We start from the raw sequence: 13,621 nt of genomic DNA, 5'->3' as shown, positions 1-13,621 counted from the left end.
AGGATTGCTTTATGCAAATAATGTGGAATGGGGGAGGGAGTAATTTGCTGCAAAATGTATTATAATTTGGATTCTTGAGGTGTGAAAGTGTGATTTAACGAGAAAAATCTTTGACAGTATTACTGTATAATTAGAATATCTTATTTTGAGACTGGGTTTTCAGATCATCCTTAACTGGTTTTAAACCTCTATTGTTTCTTAGCTGTGGTCTCTACAATGTTGACTCACAAATACCATTAAGAATAAATAGCATAAAAATATTTTGAATTTTTGACAGCTTTTTGATTAAGGAGATCATGCTCTGTGTTTTGCTGAGTATGAAAGAATTTCTATACCTTTCTTATAACCAGCATTCCCACTGGAAAATTTCCTTTTCAGTAGCTGTCCAGAGGTTGAAGAAAAAGTGATTTATAAATTCTAGGAGTGATTTTAGTTCTTTTTCTGTCTAGTCAGTTTTGTTTTGTGTTTAATGCATCTCTGGCTTTTTCAAAATAAAAGCATAAGAAGAAATATTTGTGTAGCAGGTTACAGTTGGAAAATATTTTCACAAATATTACTGCTTTAGGTAACCTTAATAACAATCGAGTAAGGTATATGATACCATTATTGTCAATATTTTATGGCTGAAAAAAGTGAGTATGATATGCTTATGTGATTTCACCAGGATTAGAACAAATAAATGATGGCATGGATCAGGGCCAGTGGTCTGAACCTCAAGCTTGGGTTATTCACTCTTCAAACAAAATTCTAGGATCTTCTTTATGTTTTCTCCAGTCCCTTTCTATCCCAACAATCTAGTAATGCCTCCAAATAAAACACTGTGTTAGACAAAATAGTGCTCGACCCCACAGTATACTACGATAAGTGAAGTACTAAACCTGTAACTGAGGCTGTCTGGATTGGGGACTAGGTCATTTGAAAGTTCCCTTAATCTCTAAAATCAAAGAGTCTAAGGGAATTTAGAATGTGAAATTATAAAGAACACAGAAGCTGGAAAAGTTTCATTGTCTGGTAAACAGATTCCCTTGATGTAATTTCTTAGCATTGAACCACAGGCTTTACACACAGCAGGCCCTCAATTTGTTGACTAATTAAGATTAACAGTCCCTATATCATATTCAGCTTATACAGGACTTTTCATTTTGGTGTTCTGAAGATGGAACCTATTTAAATAGGTTAAGGAGAATATATAATTTCTGTGCTTCTTCCCCTCACTTTTCCCCTGATACTACTTTTAAATATGACATCACATTTTAGGCTAGGAATTATTGGGAAATGGACTAAGGAAGATTTCAGATCAAATAGATTAGAACAGGTAATACTAGATACTGCTGTGTTGGCCTCTTGGCTTATGAGGGTCGGTACACAAAAGGAGAATGCTGCTTAGTCTGCTGAAACATTTTGATTGGTCATCACTCCCCTTGAAGCATAAAGGTAAGTAGTTATTGTATAGGGCCAGTTTTCAGTATCAGGAAGTTTGTAGGCCCTCTCTCAGAAGACTTATTTTTTAGCCAATGAATTTGCTACTCTCTACTTGAAATTTTGAATGTTCTATGTATTAGTTTTGCCATTTCCTACCTAGGAGATGATGAATCTGTTGCATTATTAGGCTGAGGCGGCAGTAAGTAAACTATTATAATTACTTTATTGTATTTACCCCAGTAGTGATTTTTTTCTAGAGAGAATCTTGGTAAATATGGTGTTCAATTTTTAAAAAAATATCCAAAGGAGTGTAATAGGTGTAGTGATGTCGTGCAGGCCTGGGTGAGCACTGTGCAGCTTTCCTAGAGCAAGCTGGCCATGCCTGCAGGTGTTTGCCTCAGGTCTCTGCCCTTAGGAAGTCTGAGCAAACCTACAAATGAAAGCAGAGTCCCTAACAGCCAGAATTACCCTATGGGAACCTTGTAGAAGAGAGCTGCTTTTATAGACCTCATGAACTTCTGAATAGCATACCTGTGTTGGGGTGGGGGGGTGCGGTAGTGAGTGTCTTAGATTAATATTTCCATGAATGTGTGCTAAAAATCGATTCTAGAAGACCTAATCTTTTATTCCCAATTTCCTCCGATTCTGAAAGTCGTTTATATGTCCTTCATTTTTCTATATAACAGTGTCTTTATCATTTTGAAGCTGTGACAGAACTTTGAAGAATGCCACAGTAGTTTTGCTTCAAAATAGTTAAAGAGTTAAATGGAAGAAGTAGAGCAATGAGGCAGCAACTGTTTAGTAATTAAACCTAAGTTAGGGCTTCCCTGGTGGCGCAGTGGTTGAGAGTCCACCTGCCAACGCAGGAGACACGGGTTCGTGCCCCGGTCCGGGAAGATCCCACATGCCGCGGAGCGGCTGGGCCCGTGAGCCATGGCCGCTGAGCCTGCGCTTCTGGAGCCTGTGCTCCGCAACGGGAGAGGCCACGACAGTGAGAGGCCCGCGTACCGCAAAAAAAACAAAAACAAAAACAAAAAACCTAAGTTATAAAATGGTCAGTAATGATAGCATGAAAAAGTGTTATCCAAACTGTCCGGTTTCATGGGAAATATAGACTTGTTCATTTATATATACATAAATTCATCCTATAACAATAAAATACTCAGGCTTTTTACTGTAGTATGTCATCCTTGTGCACACTTACGTTAAAGTACCTTAAAAGCAGTTTTCTATTAAATTATATATTTTAAAAATAAACACATTGCATTGTGAAGTTTGCCAGCTGTATTAAGAATTTTCTAATCCTTTCAAAAATGAAAATTGATGTTTTGGAACAATTCTTCAATTATCTTGAGGAACTATTTTTCTTACTTTCTACTGTTTTCTGAATTTTTATTGTACCTAATATTTAAGCTGTTTCTAAACATCAGTGGGAGTTATTGTTCCGGAGTCATGTTTCTAATAACGTTAAAATAGTATTGTTTCTGAGGTTTTTCTCTTCATGTTCCAAAGAGAAACCATATAAGAACTGTTTTTAAAACCCATCTTATTATTTGGGTGCCAAGTTAAGTGACACGCATGTGCTGCTGTTATCTAGGGAGCATGATATTTTGTTCAAAGAACATTTGGCTCCACATTTTGCTTACATTTCACATCAGAAATATCGCCACAAATAAATAGAACAATAATAATAACAATGACAACAAATTTAGTTCTATTTCCAATTAGTATTAAAATTCAAGAAACTGGTGAAAAAGCTCTTTGTCCTCCTAAGACCAGAACACTCTCCTGAACACAGGCTTCTTCAGTTCCTACTAATATTAGGAAGTAGCTTATGGTTTAACTATTAATTTATACTTTCAAATACTATTAATGATTTTAAAGCACTGGATAAATACTCATGTTTCAGGGGATGTGAATAATTCTGTCCCCTTAAGGTTATTTAATGAAAGCTTAATCTTAAATTTTGCAGCCCTGCTTAGGTTGTTATTTAGTATGCATCAATAAATAAACTTTCGGGCTTCCCTGGTGGCGCAGTCGTTGAGAGTCCGCCTGCTGATGCAGGGGACACGGGTTCGTGCCCCAGTCCAGGAAGATCCCACATGCCGCGGAGCGGCTAGGCCCGTGAGCCATGGCCACTGAGCCTGCGCGTCCAGAGCCTGTGCTCCACAACAGGAGAGGCCACAACACTGAGAGGCCCGTGTACCACAAAAAAATAAATAAATAAATAAATAAACTTTCAATTATCTTGGTAAGCATATCCAAAAATAGCATGAGAATCAAAAGGCAATGGTGTATCCAGTAATTGTTCCAAATAGATAACTTTAAAAATATATAAATTTATTTATTTGTTTGTTTGTTTGTTTTTGGCTGCGTTGGGTCTTCATTGCTGCACGTGGGCTTTCTCTAGTTGAAGTGAGCGGGGCCTACTCTTCATTGTGGTGCACAGACTTCTCATTGTGGTGGCTTCTCTTGTTGCGGTGTGTGGGCTCTAGGCGCGCAGGCTTCAGTATTTGTGCACGTGGGCTCTAGGGCACAGGCTCAACAGTTGTGGTGCACAAGCTTAGTTGCTCCGTGGCATGTGGGATCTTCCGGGACCAGGGCTCAAACCCATGTCCCCTGTACTGGCAGACGGATTCTCAACCACCGCACCACCAGGGAAGCCCCAAATAGATAATTTTGATAGGATCTCTATTTAATTTCAGATGAAACAAATCTTATGAAATTTAATTATTTTTGCTAGAGTTTATGCAGTTAAACTATGCATTTCTCTATGCAGTGAAAATGGCCAACCTATTTTATTTAAACTTTATTATATATTCCTGTCTTTTACAGTGATTATAACTTACTAAAATCATTTGTTGCATGTATTTTACAAATGATTAATCTACAAGAAAAATTTTAATCCAATAAAGGTGAAGGTTGCCCTTTTTGGTTGTTTTTTAAAATAATTACTCTAAAGCTAAAGCGGTTTCATTTTTTCAAGGGGCAATTTTTTTTTTAAAATCATGTTTGTTATGTATGTTTGTTAACTTATGCCACCAATGGCTTAGCTCAGCTAACTGAAAGGAAGCCAGACCCTTTTATGGGGGGGGCGGTGAGTGTTGTGTTGTGTTTGTGGTAAATTCCATTGTCTGTGACTCCTAAATTATTTTCTGAGACCTTTTTTTAAAGACATTTATTCATGTTTCTTCTGTATCCATCTAATCAAATTCCTACTCATAGCATACGTGTTTTCTTATTTTCTCAACTCTGTATTTTGTTAATCTTTTAAAGAAAAAAAATCCTAATAGAAATTCCCTGGAAATAATTTACAGAACTAATGAATCTGTAGGTCTTTTAGACAGTTCTACATTACAGTCCCATTAATATTCTCTCCTTTTTATAAGGCTTGAAGTAAATCCCATGACACTAGAAGAATTTAGATACTGATTACTTGCGATTGGTTCCTGGTGATTTGCTCTTAATAATTTCCAGTTGAATTTAATGAAAGTATGATTCCTGAAATGCTGCTTCATTAAAATTGCATCTTTTCCCCTTTAAGTGTGGTCTCGGTCATTTCACCCATTTTGCGGTGTGTTTTTCTCCCCCTTAAAAAGTAATGATTGAGAAAGCAGAAACAATTAAGAATATCACTTTAGTTCTTCCTAGAAGGCCCCCCAGAGTTCCTCTGCATGAAATGATGCAAGCTGCACTTCATCAGGATTTTATAATATGTTCTTTCCAATTGAAGAGATTATTTTTTTAAGTAGTTTTAAAAGAGAAACATGAAGATTTGTGGGGAGGTGAAGGAAAGGAAAGTGAAGAATCTGTTGCATATACAGGAGAAGTAAGGTGTTTAGTATTTTTACTCAAAAAGATATATATATACATATATATATATGTGGAGCTTGATTAAGTTATACAGTGCAGCATTCAGAGTTAATTTAATTGAGATGGTGATTTGCCAATGAATATCTACATGGATCCTTTTTAAAAATCCAAATGCAAATGAGTACAACTGCAGTAAAATATATTTGCAAATGAATCCTGTTGCTTTATTCATTTATTATGTAATTACTGCAATCTTTCCCACCTTGTTTTCAGTATTTCTTAATCATTAAGTCAGAAGCATGACAGCAGTGCCAGCCCTGGCATGATTCTCTTTGACTGAAACCTTGTAAATTAACACAATTAGCACAGCATCATCCTGCTAATTAACTTCCAGTGTCTGGTGCAGTGGTTTTGCAAGCAAGGAAGAGGGAGTCAGAAGGGAATCAACATGCCATTCTGTTACCAAACTCTGTGATACGTTCAGTTTAGCTCAGTAAGTCAAAGCCGGCCATGTCAGGAGCCAAAGTCAGGCAATGAAGAGCTAAAGGGGTTGGAGGAGGAAAGCAGAAGCGGGTAGGAGCTGTCAAAATAGAATGCAGTAATTCAGAAGGGAGCTGATGCCACAGATGCTTCATTTAGACCAGAACTCCTTCTTATCAAGGAATCTCTGCCAGAGGGCACAAGAGAGTTTGCAAAATTCACTTACCATAATACAAAGGAGATTAAGGAGCCCTGCTTAATACAGCTGTATCAGAATAGGAAGTGTTCCAATCAAGCAGAGATTAGAATAGGACGAACCAGCATTGGGAAATAGAACAGGGTTCCAGTGCTCTTCTGTAACTAACTATATGTGATTTCCTCGAGGGTACATTATAAATCCCTTTGGGTACTGGTTCCCTAATGAGGGAAATAAGGCAATGTCTAAGGTCTCTCTTTAAACTGTAAAATTCAAATGATTCTCTCATTCTGACTGCTTTATAATGAGAAAATACTCTTGTATAGTTTGCTACATAGTCACCTTGCTTCCGTTTGTAATCTAGCAGATGATAGAGTTACACATAGCATCTCATTTTCTAGTTGTACTCTTCGAGTTTATGCCACACACTGCTTTCCATAAATGTAAAGGGTTAGAATCCAGATTCTCTGTTCTTATCTTCCCTTTTACCTGCTTCCCCCCTTCACACACATATATATATATATATATATATATATATATATATATATATATATATATATATATATTCCACCCCCCCACCCCTCAGTACCTTGGAGGCTGTAAGGCAGAGGGAAAGATGATAACAGAAGAAGGGAGAATGCTAGCTAGAAGACCGACAGACAAGTGATGCTTGTTTTTTTTTTTCAGAGTTTCAACAACAGGACTGAGAGGCAGAAAGGAGCCCGTTGTAATTCATACCGAGTTGTAGGCTTTGTGCGATGAAAGCGATGGAGCGCTGCCTGGGAGATTGCTTTGCTGCACTCCACGAAGCAGATTTGAAACTGTCGTGGACCACTTTAGATGAGAGTTGGATTATGGAATGACCTGCTATGTCTGTGTCATATTGTTCTGCGCAGGGAGCATTATACTGTGCTAACTAGGTGTTCAGTACCAAATAAGAGAGGTGTCCTAGATGTGATCTGTCAGCTGTGTCTCATTTTTATATTGGTTAAAATAGAAAACAGAAACTGTGATGTGAAGAGACAGGATAGCTGGATATCGCACATGTTAATACTCTCACGTGCTAGATATTTAAAATGTATGCATATTTTATTGTAAGAACTTGTGATTGAATTCTAACTTGACAGGAATGTGTATGTACATACATATGTGTTTCTGTGTGTGTGTGTAGCAAGTAACTTGATAGGCTTAGCAGAAATAAATTTACTTATTACTTAAAAATGAAAAAAAATGTAGGTCTCCTACAGAGTTTTCATTTAAATTGTTTAGTTTTTATACAGGGTATAAATTACTTTTATACAGGGTTGGAAGTTTTCATTTAAATTGTTTACTTTTTATACAGGGTTGAAATTTTATACAGGGTTTTCATTTAAATTGTTTACTTTTTATACAGGGTTGAAATTCAGTCCCTTTTAAAGTATATGCATTGTAGAGACCATAACAGGTATTATAAACTGTGGGAATCCTTTATAATGTCACTATCGTTGGCGGAAAATAATAGGTAACAAAAGAAGTTGGGGGAAAAAGCTTTAACAGTTCTGATGAGTATCTAAGTAAATTAACTTTTTCCCCCCCAAATCTTTAGGCTTGAAGATGCAGTGGACGCCGGAGCATGCCCAGTGGCCAGAACAGCACTTTGACATCACCTCCACCACTCGGTCTCCTGCCCACAAAGTTGAAGCTTACAGAGGTCATCTGCAGCGCACCTACCAGTATGCCTGGGCAAATGATGACATATCTGCTCTGACTGCATCCAACCTACTAAAAAAATATGCAGAGAAGTATTCTGGCATTTTGGAAGGCCCCGTGGACCGACCTGTACTCAGCAACTACTCTGATGCGCCATCAGGACTAGTGAACGGTCGGAAAAATGAAAGCGAACCGTGGCAGCCTTCCTTGAATTCAGATGCTGTTTATCCCATGAACTGTGTTCCGGATGTTATCACTGCCAGCAAAGCTGGAGTCAGTTCAGCCCTCCCTCCAGCAGATGTCTCTGCAAGTATAGGGAGCTCTCCTGGGGTGGCCAGCAACCTGACAGAGCCTAGTTATTCAAGTAGTACCTGTGGAAGCCACACTGTACCTAGTCTTCATACAGGGCTCCCATCTCAGGAATATGCCCCAGGATACAACGGCTCATATTTGCATTCTACTTACAGCAGCCAGCCAGCACCTGCACTTCCTTCACCTCATCCTTCTCCCTTGCATAGCTCTGGGCTCCTACAGCCACCACCTCCTCCGCCGCCGCCACCAGCCCTGGTCCCAGGCTACAATGGGACTTCTAACCTCTCCAGTTATAGCTATCCCTCTGCTAGCTATCCTCCTCATACTGCTGTGGGATCTGGGTACAGCCCTGGGGGTGCACCCCCTCCTCCTTCAGCATACCTGCCTTCAGGAATTCCTGCTCCCACCCCCCTGCCCCCCACCACTGTTCCTGGCTACACCTACCAGGGTCATGGTTTGACACCTATCGCACCCGCGGCTCTGACAAACAGTTCAGCAAGTTCTCTCAAAAGGAAAGCTTTCTATATGGCAGGGCAAGGAGACATGGACTCCAGTTATGGAAATTACAGCTATGGCCAACAGAGATCCACACAGAGTCCTATGTACAGAATGCCCGACAACAGCATTTCAAACTCGAATCGGGGGAATGGCTTTGACAGAAGTGCTGAAACATCATCCTTAGCATTTAAGCCAACGAAGCAGCTAATGTCCTCTGAACAGCAAAGGAAATTCAGCAGCCAGTCCAGTAGGGCTCTGACCCCTCCTTCCTACAGTACTGCTAAAAATTCATTGGGATCAAGATCCAGTGAATCCTTCGGGAAGTACACTTCACCAGTAATGAGTGAGCATGGGGATGAGCACAGGCAGCTCCTCTCTCATCCAATGCAAGGCCCTGGACTCCGTGCAGCTACCTCATCCAACCACTCTGTGGACGAGCAACTGAAGAATACTGACACGCACCTCATTGACCTGGTAACCAACGAGATTATCACCCAAGGACCGCCAGTGGACTGGAATGACATTGCTGGTCTCGACCTGGTAAAGGCTGTCATTAAAGAGGAGGTTTTATGGCCAGTGTTGAGGTCAGATGCATTCAGTGGACTGACGGCCTTACCTCGGAGCATCCTTTTATTTGGACCTCGGGGAACAGGCAAAACATTATTGGGCAGATGCATAGCTAGTCAGCTGGGGGCCACATTTTTCAAAATTGCTGGTTCTGGACTTATTGCCAAGTGGTTAGGAGAAGCAGAGAAAATTATCCATGCCTCTTTCCTTGTGGCCAGGTGTCGCCAGCCCTCGGTGATTTTTGTCAGTGACATTGACATGCTTCTCTCCTCTCAAGTGAGTGAGGAACACAGTCCAGTCAGTCGGATGAGAACCGAATTTCTGATGCAGCTGGACACTGTACTAACTTCGGCTGAGGACCAAATCGTAGTAATTTGTGCCACCAGTAAACCAGAAGAAATAGATGAATCTCTTCGGAGGTACTTCATGAAACGACTTTTAATCCCACTTCCTGACAGCACAGCGAGGCACCAGATAATAGTACAACTGCTCTCACAGCACAATTACTGTCTCAATGACAAGGAGTTTGCACTGCTCGTCCAGCGCACAGAAGGCTTTTCTGGACTAGACGTGGCTCATTTGTGTCAGGAAGCAGCGGTGGGCCCTCTCCATGCCATGCCAGCCACAGACCTTTCAGCCATTATGCCCAGCCAGTTGAGACCCGTTACATATCAAGACTTTGAAAATGCTTTCTGCAAGATTCAGCCTAGCATATCTCAAAAAGAGCTTGATATGTATGTTGAATGGAACAAAATGTTTGGTTGCAGTCAGTGATAACTTCTTTAAAAAAAATGTAATGAATGTTGGCACACACACATAAAACCTGCTACATAGGGTATAGAGCCCCTTTCCAGTAGTGTTTGAATTGCAAAGGGTACTGGGGAAGAAGACGATTAAGTTGCATCTTTAGAGTCAGGGTAGATTTGGAGGAAAAATGCATCCAATGAGAGCTTCTGATTTGAAAGCCCCAGATGACATAAAGCATCTGCTGATGCTCAGTTCGGTTCAAGCTAGACAACACTCACCAAGGAGCAAGGTGCAAGTGTGTTGATTTCAGAAGGACATGAACCTCGTGTGTTGATTCCATTCTGCTGTTCTCGAGATTTAGTTGCTGTCAAGTGCCTGGAGTGGTGCTTTATTTTTTGTTTGCCTCACAATTACATTGGTGGCATGTGCTAATATAAAGAGCTTTAACTTCAAACATTATTGGACTAAAGAGATGAATGGTTGTGTTTCGACAGAAAACCAGATTTTTGCCATTTTAAGAGCAACAGTATTCCTCAATCCTGTCTGTTCTGCAGTATTAAGCTAAGAACAGGTAAAACAGGGTAACGGTAATCTGGACCTTAATTTCTGCAGTTCATTTCTTTTAATGTTCTTGTCTGCAAAAACTCAGGAAAGTGATTGTGATTTGTACAGTACCTCAAAGGAATGTGTTGAAAGCACTATGTACTGCTGAGAGTAATGGGATAGGCTTCAATGTTACTTTATATTAAAATGTATGTTTACCTCAACAATTGGAAAATAGCAAGGAAAATTACTTTGAATGTATCCAGAAAAATACTGAGTGTGATACAACTGAATATTTACAACTTAAAGTAAAAATGGAAGGATTTTTTTTTAAAGGTTCTTTCACTAATTATGGGGAATTGACCAGAGCAGAATAATTCTTTATATCAATACCTGCAAGAGTTCTTCGTACATTGCTCCTTGATAATGAAGTGAAAATGTTCTTAGAAGGTACACTGGTTAATGGAAAGCTACTTATACAGTCTGTGTTAGTGTCTAGAACAGTCAGCCACAAGACCCGTTTAGGACCCTGAAAGTCACAGTACCTAAAAACTAGGACTGCCTTTTCCTGCAGAGCTGGTAATGGTGGTGGTGATTTGCAAGTTCTCTCTGAAACTGCTGGGAATGGTGTCATCCTATTCACTAATCTAGCTTATAGGCTTGCCGTGCTGTTTGACAGAATGCAGAAGATAGCAACCAAAACAAACAAGCAAACAAATAAATACAGAAAACAACCAACCAACTTATATATCTGCAAAGAATATATCTACGTCCCCTCTCCTTCTTGACTCCTCTCTTGTCAGTGCAATTTTGCTTCTCATTTTGAAATCTTCTGGGCTGTAGTGCTCCCACATTCATTTCTACCTCAGTTTTGTTGCATTTCTCTTGGAAAGTCAAATAGAAAATTGGAAGTAGACACACACACACACACACACACACACACACACACAAATATAGCTTGCCAAACATGTTACTTTGTTTTCTTCTATCTTTTCCCATAAATCTAGTTTCCAAAAAACATCAGCCTTCATGCTCACTTCCACCGAAGTCCACCCTCACCCCAACAGCATATGTGGCATTTTTCTCAATTTCCCATTCCTCATCTGCTCCCCACCAAGTTGTTCTTTGTATCCTTTAATGCTTTATGTGCAACTTTTCATTGCTAGGTGACTGATGTTTGGCAATGCCTCTGAACAGACACGGTGTAGGCTGTAGCCTTCCAAAGCCACTGCCCGTGCATAAGCAGAACAGCCTGGCTTTTTGAATGTATTTTTCCTGTTTTTTTTTTTTTCCTTCCTTTTTTTAGTTGAGAGATGCAGTAACAAAACTGTTGCAAAGCACTGGCGTTTTATGTATTCAAAAAGTGATGTACATTTAAAAAAATTTTAAATAAATGCAATGAGAAGCCCTAAGAAAGGTCTTTCTGTTATTGTTTTGTTTTCCTTCAAATTTTTTTTTTTTACTGATTTCATCCACAATGTCAAATTCTCTGAAACACTTAACATAGAGAAAGCTAATGAAGGACTTGATATTTCTGAAATTTTATGATGCTTGATCATTACTCCCCTTTTTTCTTATTTTTCTTGTTGCTAAAAACTGAGCAAATAAACCAGAATTTAACTTACTATGATTTTCTATCAATTAAAACTGTTCTTACACATAATTATTCCATATTAAAAAGCAGTGCCTTTCATTAAGGATACAAAAAATAATATTTAAGTACGTCCTCTGCTTTTCACAAGTGAATAAACACTACAGTCGTGTTCTGGCTCTACCCTGCACATATCCCTTATTGTAAGGAAATTCTAATACCCCCATTAACCTGTAGGTTCATATTGATCTCACTGACAAGTTTACTTTTGCACGGTGCTGACCTATTTTCAGTCTTTTGGACGTCACATTTCATCTCCGCCAACATTCTGTGTTCACTTGAAAGCAACTGGCAAGTTTTGACAAACCCAATCTTACTTAGACAACTTTGGAAAATCCAGTATTGACCCACATTTCCGTGGCTAGTAAGAGTTAATGCCAAATATATGACTGCACTATTGTGTTTCACACTCATTTATAAAACTGAAAATAAAGTCATGCATATTGGCTTTTAGCTTTAAATGACTTAAAAATTACTTTGAGATATGAGTGGCCAAAAATCCATGTACTTAGGCAGAAGCTGAAGTTGTGTGTGAATTTCATTTAGCCTCACAAATTCTAGGATTTGATCTCTTAGGAAATTGGGCATGCTGAAGAAATGAAGATCTGTTGGGGGAGATAATGCTGACTTTTCAGTAGGTAGTGCTGTCCTGTGAGTCTGATTCTGCATGGCAGCATTATGAGCTCTTCTATGGACTAGCCTAATAATGAGCTCTTTTCTGACCATCTTTTCTAGAGCTTGGGGAGGGGGTGGGGGTACCACATCCTGAGAAGTGAACGTGCACAATCAGTTATGGTACAGCTGAGTAATGGGGCTTCATAGTCTTGGACTCTTTTTGACTGCTAAGAATTTGGAGAAGGCTACTAATGAAGGTAAGGTAATGAGCCAGTCCAAGTCTCTTGCTGTCTGGCCAGGGGATTTGAGCCAGTCCACTTAACAGCCCCTAATTCCCTTCTTCACAACTGCAATAACATTTCCAACAGGGACAAAAAGGAAGTGAAGGAAACTACTTCAGTAGAAGGATCAATAGAAATTCAAGAGGTAGTTCATAATGACCTTATGTGTGACACGAATGGAAATACTCTACACTTCTGGCATGCTTCTCACCAAAATATTTAGAACATTAGTGACAATACAGAAAAATTTGCTGACTGAGCTGATCAATGGAATGTGAAGGCAGTATACTTTAAGGCTATTTACTTTCACACAGAATGTTTATCTATTAGTCAGTTTGTATTCTACTCAAATGCAGATAGACGGGTATAATGTTTTCTTGTGCATTTGAAACCTATCAAGGAGAAAATAAACCATTCCACTAAAATACATAGGCCAAACACCATCTGGGCAAGTGAAAAAAGCTATCCAGAGGCTATGCTATGTAAAATACCAAGGTCAATTTACACTGGTTGAATAGTACTTGGCTACGCAGTTTTCAAAAGAATACATCCAAAAAAAGTCCAAATTAATTCCCACAATAGGTCTTTGTAAATTTAAATATATTTGTGGGTTGGAAAATATGTTCTAGAGGCATTTAGAATTTTTTTCTCTGAAAATGTGTCTAACTCCAAGCAGAAAGTTAATTCTATAATCTCATTCTCATGTTTTTTTAGCAAGAATTGGGTATGATCATTGAAATTATTTTGCAAAGTGAAAGGGACACAGTTTGTTGAACTATTGAGGCCACTAAAGTTCTAATATATATA

General features: G+C 39.1%; 1 protein-coding gene across 1 annotated transcript; it reads left to right on the top strand.

Moving 5' to 3' along the window:
- Window positions 1-7,501: 7,501 nt before the first annotated feature.
- On the top strand, window positions 7,502-9,751 carry FIGN (fidgetin, microtubule severing factor). Its single transcript, XM_065881071.1, has one exon. The coding sequence runs from the start codon at window positions 7,505-7,507 to the stop codon at window positions 9,749-9,751; it is 2,247 nt and encodes a 748-aa protein (XP_065737143.1). The 5' UTR covers window positions 7,502-7,504.
- Window positions 9,752-13,621: the final 3,870 nt, after the last annotated feature.

The sequence above is a fragment of the Phocoena phocoena genome, chromosome 7, assembly GCF_963924675.1.
Source record: "Phocoena phocoena chromosome 7, mPhoPho1.1, whole genome shotgun sequence".
In the NCBI taxonomy this organism is placed as follows: domain Eukaryota; kingdom Metazoa; phylum Chordata; class Mammalia; order Artiodactyla; family Phocoenidae; genus Phocoena; species Phocoena phocoena.
The sequence above is the reverse complement of the archived record's forward strand: the minus strand, read 5'-3'. Positions and strand labels throughout refer to the sequence as shown.